Raw genomic sequence first — 17,604 nt, forward strand, 5'->3', positions numbered from 1 at the left:
ATCCTGAAAAGAAAAAAATATTGTCAGAGTCTGAAGCAGATGTTACCTGGAGTGTCTGCCCAGCCGGGGTGCATCACGGAAAAATGGATATTCCTGTAAGCCTTTGCCCATTGCTCTGTCAGGACAACTTGCTGTCTCTAGGATAGAGCAGTAAGAGCCACACTAGCACCAAGTTCAACAGCCTGTCCACCAAATTAGTTCCCAGGGAAATAAACTACATCAAATGTGCCATAAATACCAGAGCATTTATGTACAGCAGAAATATACCCTTGCTCATCCTGGCTGGATTTATTGGATAATTTCATCAGAGACTTCCACAGTCATTGCCATCCATACCCTGGCTACAAATTTATTTTTAAAGCAGCTGCACTGCTTTTACTGACCATTATCTACTTGCTGCAGACTGTGGGCAAGAACTAAGCAGGCAGACAGGGTTCATCAGCTAAAGACAGTGCTCCCCCTTGGGACTTCTCTCATATCAAATCAAATTCTAGCCGTGCTCTCCTCCATGCAAGATGTATGCACTCCTAAGGGCATGCCATTGTACTCCTGCAGATTACTGCCTGTGCATCTGCATATGGGTTGGATGCAATGGGAAAGCAACAGTGACCAACAGGCTTTTTGCAAAGCAGATGGTATGAGCTGCCTAGCAAAGAAGGGCTGGGCTTTGTTTTCACTCCCATGGGCTGTACCTTGTTCTGTGCATACACCATGGTCCCATCAAATGACCCACTTTCCGACTGCAAGTCTGATATGTTTAATTTTTGAACAAGCATGCCCCCAGAAGAAACAGTGATCTGTAATGAAATGAATGAAAAACAAATGAATGAAAAGCAAAACTAGGAACTCCCCACAGATGCACTCATGCATGCAATGTAGTCTTCAGGCCATAGCTGGAAGTCCCTATGGAGCAGGATTCCTCTCCATACTCCTTGCATTATGCTTATGCTCATGTGTAGAGCATACCTGGAGATGAGATGGAAGATACATAAGATTTTTAAGAAGGGATTTTCATTCAAACTGATGTTGATTCATTTCAGGAATTTTGTGCTTCTTCCTTTTGGAAAGTAATGGGGAGAAAGAAAATAGCAGAATAGCACTATTTGTAGTTTGTATGTTTATAATTTACCAAAGCTAATTAGAAGCCATATAAAACTTGGGAAAATTTATTTTTAAAAATGTACCTGCTGTCTTTTTTTACACGAAGATATGTAAAGTTCTGTTAAGCCTATACTCCTGTTGTGCATATTTTGCACTCTGCTGCAGGAGCTAACTTGCCCTAGGGAATCTAAGAGGGTAAGTTCCCAAATGAAATGTTTTACTCTGATTTCCAATGAAGGTTGAGAGCAGCAGGCAGGAGCTTTGTCTTAGAGCAGGAGGTTGTTGTTAGCAAAATCCAGGAGGATTTTAGAGATCCTTACAGCATTGTAAGTAATCCTGCATTGCTAACACAGTCAGAGAACTGCTGTTACAAGCCAGAAGGTAAAAATAGTAAAACACCCCTTTTAAACAGCATCACAGACTCACCACTCTGGCATCAGCTGCTTTTTCCAAGAGGGGCAACAGGGCAGTGGTCATGATGTATGTACCTAAAACAGAGACAAGCACCAACATTAACTTCTCCTTTTAAAAAAAGCTTTCTTCTCTCTCCACCCTCCTTAACAATCCAAAACCCAAAATCTCTTTATCTTTGAAATCTGATCTGAAAATGACAATTTTTTGTTGCCGTTTCACCTGCAGTGTGCCAGCTCAATTTGTAGTGGTTCATACTGCCATATACTTAGCAAAAGGCACAGATTATTTTACAGATTTTCATGTTTGTTTTATCTATAGAGAAAACAGCTCCCTACATTTATCTGTGAGAATCTGAAGGCAAAATAGCTCCGGTATGGAATTCCTTGGGTGGGGGAAGGTGATGCCAGTGAAGAAATCGGGAATGCATTTTCTCTGCAAGCCTGGCATAGAAAAGGAAACTGTACTTAATACTTATAGTTCTTAGGGCACTGCATATGCACTTAAGATTTGTCCATTCTTCCCTTCTCAGTATGAAATCACTCAGAGTACACTGACACTTCTTGTGTTGCACACAAAACCCACCCCTTAAATCCCCAGCGTGACCATTATGGAAGATAAGGAATCTTTGGGGGAAGAAATATTAATGTTGCCTGCCCAAGGCTGAGCTCAGATTACTTGGGGAAACTTAACTGAGTCCTTCCCTGCTTTTCATCATGTTCATTTAGCAAGGATTTTTACACACCACACAAATATATTCCATTACCAGACCAGCAAAGTTTGTTATTACAAACACTGTCCAACTGTCAGTGTATCTGACACAGACACACCTAGTGATGTCTCAGGCAACCAAGTGCAACACAGAGATTATTTTTTTTCTGTTTAAAATGTATTTTAAAAAAATTCCATTTAATTAAATATTAATGTAGCCCCATTTAGTTTAGAGCTTCTACATCTACTTCCCTCTGATGTCTTTACAAATAGCTCTAGTTCAACAATTCTATCAGTGATAAATGCATTTTTTTCCTTGGCCTACTGAGGCCATGCTTTTCTCTAGGCATGAAGACTTCAGCATGTCTTTATAACCTCTCTTCCACAGAGGCAATGAGATCATCCCAGTTAAAACACAGCACGTTTATAAATACGGTACCAAAATCAAACATGTTACATGCAAACTGTTCAGTTCCCCTGTCAGTCACAGCAGCCTTCACTTTCTGTATATAATCAGAGATCTGTCCATACACACACAATATATTTAAAACCCTGGCAAATCAAACTAAGCAGATGCACCGCAGACGAGTAAATGCAGCCTGTCCTCAGCAGAACATGTGAGCAAAGGCATTTGCCAGTGAATGACGAGAGCCCGGCCGTGTCCCCTGGCAGCGGCGGGAGACTGAGCGATGACATCATCGGTACAGAACTCCCGCTGTCACGGGAGGCTGCCGCCATGTGGGGGGAAAATAGCAAAAAAATTTAAAAATCACTTCAGTACAAGCTGAGAGCCTGGTTTTAATGCTGTTTGGCTGGGGATTCTTAAAAAAAGTAACATCATGTCTTGGTTAAATAAGCTGCATCTCCTTAAGGCAGAGCTGCAATGCACCAGCTCTGATGATGCTCCATTTTACTGTCCTGCAGATTAATTTACACTTTTAAGGGGTTTCGTGTTGATTTGTTAATTCTAATGAGCTGCAAAGATGAATGCACTAATGTTGCCTCATTAACAACCGAGTTTTGTTTTGTTTTCCAGCCAAATAAGAGAAATGCTCAATGCCAAAAATCCTGCTTAGAGCAACTACAGCTTGTCAGAAGTTTATGTGCTTATTTAGAACCACAAACTAACTGCAAAGCCCACATCTCCTCTCTTCCTCAAGTTTATTAAGAATTCAGTAAATCCCACAAAGCCAGAGCATTCCATCTTTCTGCCCCACAAGACCACTTGCTCATTTGCTTTGAGACAAAACACAGAGCAGTTTTGATCACAGCTTCCTATGGCAAGCAACAGCATCTGAAAACACACACAGACACAATGCATCAGACATTAAGGCTGCACCATTTAATTTCTCCCACTGCTAAATATTTCACCAACTACTGTCCCCATTTTAAGTGTTTGAACACAAACTCCTCATTCCTTTGACAAAAATACTTGGGTATTACACATTCTTATTTGCCTGGGCTGGTCTGTCAGGCAAAACAGCCTGGAAAAGAAATTTAGAACACTAATAGCAGAACAGATATACTTTATCAGCAAGGTTTAGAATACATCATCATCAACTGAAACCTTACCATTTTTTTCAGTGCAAAAGATGGCCTGCAGTTTGATGGTGACATTCCAACAGCTTGGGAGAAAGCTCAGTATGGTCACTGCAGGGCCTGGCACAGCTGCGTACCTCACGGCAGGCACTTTGTCCAGCACAGCTGTATCACAGCAGGCACTAACACACAAGTTAATTTCTGAGTAAAAGGGGAAGCAGCAAATGAAGGCATTGCCTGCCACCATCCTTATGTTAAAAAAAAAAAAAAAAGGAAACTTTTCTTGTTAAGAAAAAAACTTTGCAAGGAAAAAGTAAGACTGATTTGGTAGAAGAAACTACATTCATGTCTGCCCCTATGTAAGGAAATCAAGGCAACATCCAAACTGCATGTCCTTTTGCCAATACTTGATTATTAATACCAATGTACTGGATATCAGCCTTTCCAAAATGAGCACTTGAGTATTCTAACACATTTACTTGATGCAAAAAAATTTTTGTCTGTCAAAGGAGAAACTTCCTCCCACAGAGCTTAGTTTAAAAAGGTAAGGCATATCAAATGTGGTTAATGCTTAATTATCACTGTGTTCAAACTGTACAGATTGAGTTGTTTTGTTGGGTTTTATAATGGTTTAACAAAAAAGTACATGAAAGGAAAGGCAACATTCAACAGTGTTGTGCCTTGCACTGAAAGCAGTAATTATTGGGTATCTGCTGAACATACAGCTGGTACTACCTGTATTAAGGACTGTGTGACAGAGGCCAAATTTGTGCATCACCGTTTCCTGTCACTGGAAGGTACATTATCCACATGGCCTGAACGTTCATCCTCCACTGGTGCAATGGGGGAGGGGGGGAAATCAGTGAAATAAATGGTATACAACATTTCTCTTTGATGAGAAGTATTTGCTGTGACACAAAGGAGCCCAGCACGATTAATTTGGGAGTTTGCTCAGAAACACCAGGAATGCAGAAGAAGGTGAGCCCAGTCTATCACACCCATATAAAGGATTTCATCTTGCCCTTGCTGAACTCTGCCAAGGTGAAGAGTTGACTTGTAAAACATACTGGACAAGCTAGAGCCCTGTTCTGTGTAATGAGGTTTGACACAGTACTGGCTGGCCATGTTTTCTCTAGTCAAAAAGGCTCTTGGGATAGATGTACAATTTATTTCAAAGATAAACAGTCTCTTAACATTAGCTTTCTTTGGAAAAACTTCTGTAGGCTTTATGCCTTGGAGCTGATCTCCTATAACTGATCACATATAATACAGAATAATTAAAGCTTTTCTATAGAGCAACACCATTACACACCATAAACCAACTTAATCATACAGTAAAGTAGACAGGGTGGGTTGCCAGTCTATGCATTAAACATGCTTATTCCAGTAAAAGTAATGAGGGTGGCATTTAATGAGAACATGCTTTGTTCATGCACATTAATCTTTAAGTTTCATGTTTACTTCAAAAATATAAAAACAAAACCCACCAAAAGTATTGAATCATCATGCATTCCCTTGTGGTCTGTCCGGTAATTGCTACACCTGGCCTGAGATCCTCTCAATTCAGTCAAGTAATCTGGTATTGTGCTCTAACAAATCAAATTTTTGACCCCATACAGTGAACTCCTCTGCCAACCTGGATAAGCACTAAATCAGTGGTTTCACAATCATAGAGTGAAATATTAATGATATATGTGTAGAAAATGAGGCACCATAATGGAGATAAACATTTGATTCATACAATAACTTGTTGTTTTTTGGGATTGTTTTTTTTTTTTTAAATACCAAAAACTGCAAAAATCAGCCTGACTGCCTCATAAACTCCAAAATAAAGTTCTGCTACCTTTCCCATGACATGATGCAGAAGCTGAGGGGACTCTATGGAAGACACTATTATTAGGTCTTGTGGAAAGGTAGCTCTGCATGTTCTTGCAACAGTTACTCCACTGTGGGTCTCATGACATGAACAAAATGAAAGCTATCCTACTACACAGGACAGCAGTCTCCAGTGTATTAGACACTGGTCTTTCTCACAGAAAACTGCAAGTCTTGCTATACTAAAACATGAAAGTAATCAAAACACAGGATAGCCCTAACAGAAAATATAAACAAACACTGTGCATGCAGATTTCCAAACATTTGCTGGTGGTTTAGATCAGTCTGCCAGAACCTGGAAGACTCCTTAGATTCACATAGTTGAGATTGAAAATTAACAGGATATCACATAAAATAAAAGTACACAAACATATACTCTGATTTGCTTTAAGATTTAATGTGACCCTAAAATCTGTACTTTATAAATCAACTTTGAAGAAAATTATGGTTTCAGCAGAAGTAACTTTGTAAACCCACTACCTTCTTATAACACCAAATGAATTGATGATACAATTACTGTGGACCCAAGTGTCTTGGTGGATTCCAGAATGTTTTTGCTTGATGTTCTATCCGTCAATTAGTGGCACATTGCTGGTGAGGTTTTTGCCCTGCTACCACTCAGATAAGGGCAGACAGCCAGCACCACACTAAGTGAAGTGTTTCATCTGCCTGAGCTCCACAGTATTATTAGGAACAGTGTTATTTTAACTGTGAAAAAAGTGGGAACAAAAAAAATCTAAACAAACAAACAAAAAACCAACACCACCAAACAAACTTTCACTGTACAGATTTCAATGTCTCATTCATCTGTAAAAAATCAGTTAAACTGGCTTGCTTGAGTGCAAGTAAAACCACAGAAACAAACAAACAAAACCACCCAACAAAGTTCCATTCTTCATTGGCCTGATTATCTCTTCCTGCAGTTTATGCAGTTCCCAGTAAGAGACATCCCTGAGTCTCTTCTCCTGAGCAAGAGATCAGGAATGAAGATTGTGCTGTCTCTGAGGGCAATTCCACTGCACTAGCAATAACCGAGAGTGGATGGGAAGAGTTAATGAACATGAACACAAAATAAAGGTTTACATTTCCCTCAAATGACAAAGCTCATCTCAATAAGGGCTCTTCTGTCTCCTGGGAACCAGGCTTCAGTACAGTTTCTGCATGTGCAATTATATTCAACCTTATCCTTTCACATACCACCTCTGATCCATAAGTCTCAAAGCTCTTTAGAAAGAAAACTGGAACCACAGCCTCCTTTTCACAGATGAGGTTTTCTTGCCAAAGATCAGGCATTGAACTTACACCAGACTGACAGCTGATAATCTAGTTGTTTGACTTCCAAGTGATTCAGAAGACCAGGCTGCACTGGATTCTGTTAACACTAGTGAGATACAGTTCATGTGTAGGGAAGAGACTGACAAACATGCAACCAGGTTAGACAGTTTGCCATTGATGGGCTATAGTGTCACTATGACAGCTAAACATCTTACTTCCTCTGGCTCTAACCCTTCTTGCACAGTGTGGAAGTGTATGTCTACATATTATTAAAACATGAGAGCATATTAGATTGAGGAAAAGATGCATACTGGGAGCATCATTTATCTTTCAGTGTGTTTTAGCATCCCCTTGCCTGGTAAGTAGCAATAAAAAAGTAACATATATGTCATTTTTCCATGTCAAGTAGGAAGATATGTTGAGTAAAAGCAAAGTGAGGCAGGCGATAAAATAGAGGAAAAAGGATTGGTTCAGCTAAATGCCTACTGCTTCAATAAGAACATGCTGCTTTTGCCTCTACTTGCTTATAAATGCTGAAGGTTTTTTTTTTTTGTTTGTTTGTTTTTTTCAAAATGACTGAATACCACCAGTTTTAATTTGCTGGGAGTTATACTAAAAAAAAGTAAAATAAAATTAAATTAAAAAACAGTTTTGACTCTGAAGTCTACAAGACTCATCAGAAGAAATAACTGCTTGTTGCTGCCCAGCTCCTGGGTACAACCCTGAGCACAAGGCCAGCCTACAAGAAGAAATACAAGGGCTACATCAACACAAACTAGAAGACAGAGAAAAAAATCTGCCCACCAGGACTGGCAGGTTTGCAGGAAATCTTCCCACATTACCCTAAGCAAGTCACTCAATTTGGTTTATTTGAAAGTGTCTTTCAATCAGCAAAGTGCTATTTCAGACTTGTGCCTGGCCAGTGCTCCCACATTACAGTTTAAGTGTTCCATTCCGCTCTCTGCATTCACTGAGCTGCAGCAATCAGACAACAGCTCTTGAGCCTCTAGCAGGGAAAACAGGCAAGGTGTTTCATTTGACAGCAACAACAGAACCACAACGAGCCATGCAGCATTTGTGCCTCAGACTCACTGTAAGGGTCCTACAGGCACCAGCCAGAGTCAGCTGCCACCACCTGCTCAAAGCGCTTTACAGTTTGAACTTGAATATTAAACAAACCATACCAAGCCTTAACTACCAACCTGCATTTTACATTTTCATGAACTTCATCCACCTGCATATTCTGACAGCACCAGAGAGGACCATTGCACCTCTTCTTTCAGTTGCCATCCTCAATGAACCAGACAACTGTGTTTTACATTAAGGGAATTTTACTTTCCATTCCAAGTGCTGTTATTGTTGTACAAGAGGACTTATGCAGTAATTTTTGTCTCATGTAATCCAAGAAAAGATCAGGATATAAAGTATATTTCACAAGTCAGATCATCAATTAGAACTGAACACTGACATCCATTATGCTCAGAAATGGACTAACAGATAAGTCAAGAAGAAAACATTCCTAGACTAGTTTTAAAAGCTCTACAGCACTTCAGACACCTAAATGAGCAACTTTACAGCTTATAGAAATGTTAATCAGATATCAGATATAGAATTCAAAAACTGTGACGTGTGCATTTAAAGCATGTTATATTTCAGTCTTGCATTTTTAGATAGTTACAACCTACACACTCCTTTACTAGACCAGAGATACAAGATAGGAAAAAAAAATTGAAAGAAACATGGAAGGAATACTCTACATGTAAAGATCTGTAAAAGATATTGATATTATTCTATCTTAATCAAGTAAGGGACAACTGCACATTTTCCAAACAAGGGCCTTGAGCCCATGTCACCCTTCAGGCTTTAGCATTAGTGGGGCAGAGAGGGGAATTTAGTTTGTTCTTTCAGACCACATTCAAATTTACAGCCAACCTATATACCAGCCATATCTAATTTAGGCAGGATTTTCTTTAAGAACTTATAACCACAGATAGTTACTGAAACAGAAATAACTTCTCCCAAGAAAAACACACCCAAAGGCACCTAGTACTTAGGGAAATTACAGACCATCTACTCTGACAGGTCTTTCTCCACATAGCTTTCTCCTACTGTGGCTCCAGAAGTTATGATTCATTACCCTATCCCCCTGACTTTGAAGAAAAAACCTGTGGTTTGTAGCCTTGGTCCTTCCTGTGTGTCTGGCCTGCAAGCACAGAAGCTTCTTGCCCTCTCAGCTTCTTCCTGCTCAACCAGGTTCCACTCTGTTCTAAAAGATTCAAAATTCATTCCTTATTTTTGTCTAGAGAGAAGCAGTCTAAGCAAACAACCCAGTCCTTGTCTGAACTCTGAAGAAGTTGGACAGCAGAGGATGATTTACCTCCTTAAACTTCTTATACAATCATGCAGCAAGTGATACACGAATTAATAACTAAGATCTAAAAGTAACATCCACAAAAGATAATACAGGCATTTTCCTAGTTTGCTACAACTATAATTCAGCTTCCTCTGTGCAGCTGTATACCACTAGTAAGGCTGATTTACAGCTGGAAAAGCAGAATTTGCTGCTTCTACTTGTGTGATAAAATATAATTCAAGTGATGCACTACTACAGTTCCTCAGCACTTAATATCCTCAATGTCTGAAACTAACCCAACACACGCTTTTGTATTCAGACTGTTGTGTTTGTTTCACTCTGCTTCTCTCTAGAAGAACTGTACCTTTGCACATTGCTGGATTTTTGTCTGAAAGACTGCAAGAGGATAAAAACTAATTTAAGGTGAATAGATCCCTCAGGATAGAAGTTCTGGTACTTATGCAGCCAAGGGAAATTTTATAGCAATATAAAACTCTTTTTGAATTTTTTGACCAGAAGAAACAGGAGAAAGTTAGTAGAAGAATAGTCTGAACCAAATGAATCTCTGCCTTTATACTTGATTTAATTGTCAGTTGAATGTATTCAAACTTGCAGAAAAAATGAGCTGTATGCACAATAACAGTGAAGCACAAGACATTTATACTAAAATGTTAGCTTTCAAACATAAACAGGATTTAAGGAACCAACACAGGAAAAAGGTTAAGAATAAAAACCAACAATGGTTTCCAGATTCTACTAATTCTATAAATGCCTTATCTTTATAGACCAGGTTTTCCTCATCCTCATTCCAGATAATGATGAACAGAAGGAAAACACAGAAACAAAGCACCACAGTTCTTCTTTAATGTGTCACTTTTGAATATATTAAAGACAGTCTCTTGAGAAATCCACCTACCCTGCATGGAGGCAGAGGGAGAAGAGTGTCAGGACTGTTGGGCTGATGCAAGCACCATGTGTCTCTTTGCAAGAGATGCAGCTTTCAGCCTTACAGATACCAGCAGTGTCAGACAGCCTTCTCTCTGCTGGCTGGCTGTTTGCTCACCTCTTTTCCACAGCTTCTGTGGGGAAACCTTCCACTTGGCTCGCCATTTTCCTGCCCCTCCACATCTCCACTTTCCCTCTTGACTTGCTTCCCATCATTTGTCCCTCTTACTCCACTATCATACAGTTCACACACACTGCCCCTTCCACGTGGAGCACCCAAGGCTTGGCCATTATTGCTCAATCCCTTGACTAGAGATTGCACCTGCTTGAGAGCATCCAGGGCACCGCATACGGCACAGGCTTCCTGCACAGCACCTCTGTCACACAGAACAGGGCTCTGCAAGCCCACTCAAACATCTGAATGTCTCTTTAAACATCTGAACATGTTCCAAGCTCCATCCAAACACCAGAAACACAATTATTACAAAGAACATCGTTAGCAGCAATGCTCAGAATGAAGTTCCCTAGCAAATTTCAGAATCAACATACCATTTCCCATTTCTGCTATGATAAATAAAGATGCTGATATCAGAACAACTGAAAATTGAGAAATTAAAAAATGACACTCCAAACAAGCTATAATATTTCTTTTCCTTCCTGGCTCCATCCCTAGCATAGCAATGCTATGATTCCTCTTCAAGCAGGAATACATACCTCATGAACCCAGCTACAAAAACACACTTCTGTAAGCAAAATAAGTATATTCCAGAAGAAGACCTTCAATACTCACCCAAAGTGTTTGTTGCAAAGTTTTTTTCAAGTCCATCTTCAGTTAACTCTCTGTTATTCACCATACATCCCGCATTGTTGATCTGTAAAACAACTCCTTTAAACAAAAACAACACAAATATCTACAAAGAAATCCACACATACAAGCAGCTCACGTTAATTTGCTGTTTTCTGGCACTACAAAACAAAGCTACACACTGTAGCTTTTATTTGTTCAATAAAACATGATTGCAAGCTGTGTGCAGCTAGCACAGTCTCTGACACATTTGTTTCTCTGCCTTATCTTTCAGGAGATCAGACTTTTCTTTCCCACCTCAAAAAAAGATCTGCCCCTACACACCTTCCTGCATGTTCACTGGCACTCCTCAAAAGTTATTTCCTCTTTTTTTATTAGATGTCCCTCATCTAGTAAGCACCAGTGGAGCTGCTCCAGGTGCCTCAGCTGTGGTACAGCCCCCAAGCAAATTTTCACTGCTAAATAAAGGGGGAACTGCACTGAGCCCTTTGCCAACCATTATGATTAATTGTTTGGTCCCTCCCCGGCTCTGTTTTAGTCTCTGGAGTTTTTGCAAAAGTTTAATCTTTCAGAAGGTCTAGCTTTAACAGGGACAATGCTATTAGCAATGAAAGTCAAAGAGAAAATGTACAGTGTCTCCAAAGATGCAGCTATAAAATTACCGCTTTTCTCTTTTTTCTGTAGCACATCTGCATTAACTGAGAAAGGACAAGAGCAAGCAAACCATGGAGACTCCTGAAAAAAGCATTTAGAAAAAAATAAGGACAGAATTGTGGGCCAAACTGTCAAGTCTACATGACCTGTCAGACAAATTCATAGGCTGCACACTTCCAAGACAGACACACATGATTAAAGTACATGAACTTACCAACACATTTAGCTTATGTTCATTTTGGAATTTTTCAGCAAACTTCCATATTTCCTTGGGATTAGATAGATCCACAATATGCAAGAAGATGTTCTAAAGGAAAAGAAACTAAGTCACAATCAACAGGGAAAGTGAAGAGAAATCCTGTTTAGGCCTGTCTAGGTGAAAAGGTATTTAAGTAGTATGAAAAAAATAGTGCCTTTAGAAGCCAACTAATACAGGCTAACATGCACAACTGTAAAATTTAACTCTAGTCCTTAAAACATGTTTAGTCATTATTCAGCTGCTTCTGAGACACAGATTTTTAATGCCAAAGCTATTAAGAGAGAGTCCTACTTAGATAAATATATGTGACAGACAGTCAGGCATAACAGAGTACTAGAAAAATATTGCAAAGCCTGCAAAATTTCAGTTTAAACAATTTAGCAGCTTTCTCTTTGGCTGAACTTTCCAAGGAAATGCTCAAGGTCACAGCATTAGACAATAATCTAGGTTGAAAGAGACCTCTGGAGGCTGCTTGGCAAACATGGAGATTCACCAGTCTGTCTGAGCTCCCTGCTGAGTCTCCAGCATTTGACCACCCTCATGGTGAAAACATTTTTCCTACTGTCTGCTCAGAAATTTGTCCCTGTTCCAATCTGTGCCAGCTGCCTCTTGTCTTCCCACTGAAGACCTCCAAGAGAACAATGGTAGTGCCTTCCCAAAGCACTCCCATCACATGGCTGTAGAATGTAGCAAGACCCATCTGAGCCTTCTCAACACTGAGCAAAATCAGCCTTCTCAGAGTCACTTCATACATCACATGTCTCGTCTCCATAGTCACTCTCTGCTGGACTCACTCCAGGATATTGATGACTTCCCCATCGTGGGGAGTCCAAAGCCAGGCACAGGACTCCTGCTGTGGTTTCACAAAGGTTTAATCAAGAGGAAGAGGCATTTCCCTCAGCCCGCTGGCTAGACTCATGTTCACACAGCCTGGAGCATGGTTGGCCTCCCTTGCCGCAGGACATTGCACACAGGGGGACAACTTGTCACTCCCAGGTCCCTTTCTGCCATCTGCTTTCCAGCCAGCTAGGCAAAGACTGCACTTCATTCTGTCACCTGCACTCTTAAAAAGATGCCATCAGGCTTTGCCCTTGTATTGATTCATGGGTGATGCCACTAAAAATCATTACCAGATCTGCTTTGTACTATTGATTGTTACTTTCGAAGCCACATGATCTGGACAGTTTCCCACCCACTTTACTTTTCATCCACCAGTTCAAACCACATCCCTCCAAACTGGATACAAGGATATCATGGCAAATCATGTAAAAAGCCTTGTCAAAGTTAAGGAAAGCACTGCTCCCCTCTTGTCCACAGGCAGAGCCATCTCACTTTCACAGGGATCAGGGAGAGAATCAAAAAGATTAACAGACAGAGAACTTAGGGGCTGAGATAAAGACAGATTAATAGGGAAAGCAAAAGCCACACACAAAAGCAAAAAAACCCCAAGCCTATGTGCATACAACCCTCAGAACACACAATCTTGTCTGATCTCAGAAACTAACCAGGCTTGGGCCTGGTTAGTACTTGGATGGGAAACTGCTTGGGAATACCAGGCCCTTTAGTCATTTTACAAGGAATTAACTGACTTCCTTCTACGGGCAGGCAGATGTTCAGCCATCTCCAGGAGAGCAGGGCCCCATCACACATAATAGTTACTTGGGAAGCCACTACACCAAATATCTCCCCATTCCTTTTTCCTTCCCCCAGCTTCATATACTGAGCATGATATCATATGATCTGAAATATCCCTTTGGTCAGTTAGTTAATCTGTCCTGGCTGTGTCCCCTCACAATCTCCCGTGCAACCCCAACTTCTTCTCTAGTGTGGCAGTACAAAAAGTAGAAAAGGCCTTGGCTTTATGTAAGCCCTGTTCAGCAATTGAAAAAGCATCTCTGTATTATCAACTCAGTGTTCATCACAAATCTTAAACACAGACCCATACAAGCCACTGTGAAAAAAATTAACCCTACTCCAGCCAAAAGCAGTACAACGTGCAAGGGTATACATCCACTCCAGCACTCTAGTCATGCCAATGATTTCTGTCTAATCCCAGTGAGATCACAGCTCTGCAGTCATGCATGGATTCCTGTGTTTCCTATGCTACGTGTACTCATGAATAGGCATCTGAAATGGGCTCCCAGACATGCTACCTTCTCATGAAAACTGTGAGACCTTCCTCCATTTCACTGTCCCCATGACACATACTCACTGCTCCCATGACTCTTCTGGGTTTGGTCACTACAAACCAATGAAACCCCTTTAAAGCCTCCTCACTAGGCTTAGCAAACCTCTTGGCAAGAACACTCTTGCTCTAATACGTCATTGCTCCTCAGCAAAGCTCATTTAACAGAGAAGGTCCAAGAGGTCATAAAGGCTAAGGTCAAAGTGACACCAGGTGAACATCCAGGTGTTGATCTGCAAGGCATATATGCTCCTACCCAAGCCCTTCCCTTTCACTGTGTGGATTTAGGAGACCACTGCTAGGGCTTCTATGTCCTTGACTCTCTAAACAGTCTCGAACTCCAGGTTACCCCTCACAATGTCATGGGTGCCCATGTGGTTGGGCAACAAGAGGTACGAGGCCAAGTCCAGACCAGCCTCAGCAGACTCTGCAATGCCTTACATCTGAGTTCCCAGCAAGTGACAAACCTCTCAAGTCATCAAGCCAAGACTGCAGACGGGTGCCTCCATCCCCCACAGGAAGGAGCCTTCAGCCATCAGCACCCACGACTTCCTCCCACTGTCAACAACTGTTCAGGATCATCTGTCTCCAACACCTCCCCTGACAGAGCTTGCTCTTCCTCATCTGTTTCCATGGCACTATACCTATCCTATAAATGCACATCTGCAGGCAGAGAAGGAGCTGCCTTCTGTTGCCAGCATTCACAAGCTTCAATTCCTCCTCATCTTAGAAGTCTCTATCCACTACTTATTCAGATGCAGTTTCTAGCTGTCCCTCCTTCCATGCAATGTGCTCTTCTACTCTATGTAGAGACCCTTCCAATCTCCTGTTTCTATTCCCTGTGGTTCTACAGCGTGCTCATCTCCTGCCATGACATCACCTGGCTCATGCCACAGCTCAGCACCCTGAGGACATCAGAATCCAACAGATGAAGCCACCATGTGCTGCCCCCAGTCATGCATGGATTCCTGTGTTTCCTATGCTACGTGTACTCATGAATAGGCATCTGAAATGGGCTCCCAGACATGCTACCTTCTCATGAAAACTGTGAGACCTTCCTCCATTTCACTGTCCCCATGACACATACTCACTGCTCCCATGACTCTTCTGGGTTTGGTCACTACAAACCAATGAAACCCCTTTAAAGCCTCCTCACTAGGTTTAGCAAACCTGTTGGCAAGAACACTCTTGCTCTAATACATCATTGCTCCTCAGCAAAGCTCATTTAACAGAGAAGGTCCAAGAGGTCATAAAGGCTAAGGTCAAAGTGACACCAGGTGAACATCCAGGTGTTGATCTGCAAGGCATATATGCTCCTACCCAAGCCCTTCCCTTTCACTGTGTGGATTTAGGAGACCACTGCTAGGGCTTCCATGTCCTTGACTCTCTAAACAGTCTCGATGAACTCCAGGTTACCCCTCACAATGTCACGGGTGCCCATGTGGTTGGGCAACAAGAGGTACGAGGCCAAGTCCAGACCAGCCTCAGCAGACTCTGGAATGCCTTACATCTGAGTTCCCAGCAAGTGACAAACCTCTCAAGTCATCAAGCCAAGACTGCAGACGGGTGCCTCCATCCCCCACAGGAAGGAGCCTTCAGCCATCAGCACCCACAACTTCCTCCCACTGTCAACAACTGTTCAGGATCATCTGTCTCCAACACCTCCCCTGACAGAGCTTGCTCTTCCTCATCTGTTTCCATGGCACTATACCTATCCTATAAATGCACATCTGCAGGCAGAGAAGGAGCTGCCTTCTGTTGCCAGCATTCACAAGCTTCAATTCCTCCTCATCTTAGAAGTCTCTATCCACTACTTATTCAGATGCAGTTTCTAGCTGTCCCTCCTTCCATGCAATGTGCTCTTCTACTCTATGTAGAGACCCTTCCAATCTCCTGTTTCTATTCCCTGTGGTTCTACAGCGTGCTCATCGACATCACCTGGCTCATGCCACAGCTCAGCACCCTGAGGACATCAGAATCCAACAGATGAAGCCACCATGTGCTGCCCCAGGCTCAGGGAAAAGTCCCAGTCACTCCCTGCAATCCAACATCTGCCACACTATCCCTCTGGAGCTCTGACTGGGCTAGTGTCCCATGTGCCAGGCACGGTTGCTCAGCCAGGCTGGTAAAGCATGCTTTCAGGAGCAGCACTGCACCCAGTCCAGCTGTCTCAGAGTGCTGGGTGCCTTCTGCATCCCCTTGCATGCTAATTGCTGCATTAACTGCTCAACCCTTGTCACAACACTCTTGCAATACTATAGCCAGCAATGTGGATGCCTGCTGCATTAACTGCTCAACCCTTGTCAGTCACTCCATGTCACAACACTCTTGCAATACTATAGCCAGCAATGTGGATGCAATAGGTAAAAAAAAAAAAAAAAAGGCTTGACATAGAGCAACGTTATCATTCTATAAACCACTAAAGCTAGAAACAATTCCTCCCTCCAAAACATCAAAAACCTTTTGCTGTTTGCTACAGACAATTCTTTTGCTTTTTGCAGATTTGTGTTCTTCATAGTACAAGCACAGTGGCATTTACCAGCATACAAAGGCACATCAACTCCTACTCTTCTCCTAGACAGCACTTAAGTCTCAAAGACACACCACAGATAGTCTTATGATGTATGCCAGGAAAAGGCAGTTTTAAAATAATTATGCAGAGGATGTGTTCTCTTGCAAAACAACAAATAATCATTAAAGGGCCTCCTCTCTTTCCAAGTTGTTTCTTTAAATACTCATTATACAAGCAAATGAGAAAAGTGAAGAAGCTGAAGAAATGATATGGCACTATTCCTTGCCTGTAATTCTGCTTCCCTGAAGATAAAAAGCACATGACTTTCTCTCTAGTAATGTGATTTCAGCTCCTTAGCTGAGTTTGAGTCAGAATTTTCTCATTGTAATAATGTGCTCTAGGATGACTCTGCTTGATCTAGGAGATTGGACCTGATGACCCAGTGTGGTCCCTTCCAACCATATCTATTTTGTGAATAATTTCTGACCAAAAACGTGACACTGCTCTACTGGTTCAAGCTGGATACCTCTTTAAAACTTTCTACTTTTAAAACTAATACCATTATCTACTGGTACAAAAGAGGTGAAGATTTTTGGGCAGATGTTCAGTATTGCAAGGGATTTCAGAGATAGAAAAAGATCTTAATCAACACTTATCTGCTGAAGACTGTCACATTGACTCAGGAAAGGGATATTCAGGCCTGTTCCCTATACAAGTCCTCAATAACAGCAAAGCCATTTTCAAAGTACACCTAATCTCCATGACTTGATCTATTTTAACAAATTAGGAGAACTTTCCAGTTCCCAGATCTAGGGGCAGGTGACTGCCAAATAACTCCATTTCAGCACTGCACTCCAGCATGTACTGTGGAAGATGGAAAAAATCTTTGGTGTATACTACAACAGGATCTCCATCCAAATTATCAGGAAGAGCAAGTTCAGCCTGGATACAGCCTGTCAAGTTGCAGATAAAGCATTTT

At 41.5% G+C, this 17,604-nt stretch overlaps 1 protein-coding gene across 8 annotated transcripts in view; it reads right to left on the reverse strand.

Annotated features, from left to right (window-relative positions):
- The window catches only part of DHRS12 (dehydrogenase/reductase 12), a 44,837-nt gene that overhangs the window by 21,410 nt on the left and 5,823 nt on the right, over window positions 1-17,604 (reverse strand). For 7 of the 8 annotated variants that reach the window (XM_039716732.1, XM_039716729.1, XM_039716734.1 and 4 more), the window contains 5 exons: window positions 11,884-11,976; window positions 11,001-11,082; window positions 1,528-1,589; window positions 693-797; window positions 47-137 (listed from right to left, as the gene is read on the reverse strand). In XM_039716732.1, the coding sequence (XP_039572666.1) occupies window positions 47-137; window positions 693-797; window positions 1,528-1,589; window positions 11,001-11,082; window positions 11,884-11,976 (433 nt within the window). Of the gene's footprint in view, window positions 1-46; window positions 138-692; window positions 798-1,527; window positions 1,590-11,000; window positions 11,097-11,883; window positions 11,977-17,604 lie in introns of all 8 variants that reach the window. The other variant, XM_039716736.1, reaches the window with a different exon arrangement.

Source organism: Passer montanus, unplaced genomic scaffold (assembly GCF_014805655.1).
Source record: "Passer montanus isolate IOZ18808 unplaced genomic scaffold, ASM1480565v1 scaffold36, whole genome shotgun sequence".
In the NCBI taxonomy this organism is placed as follows: Eukaryota; Metazoa; Chordata; class Aves; order Passeriformes; family Passeridae; genus Passer; species Passer montanus.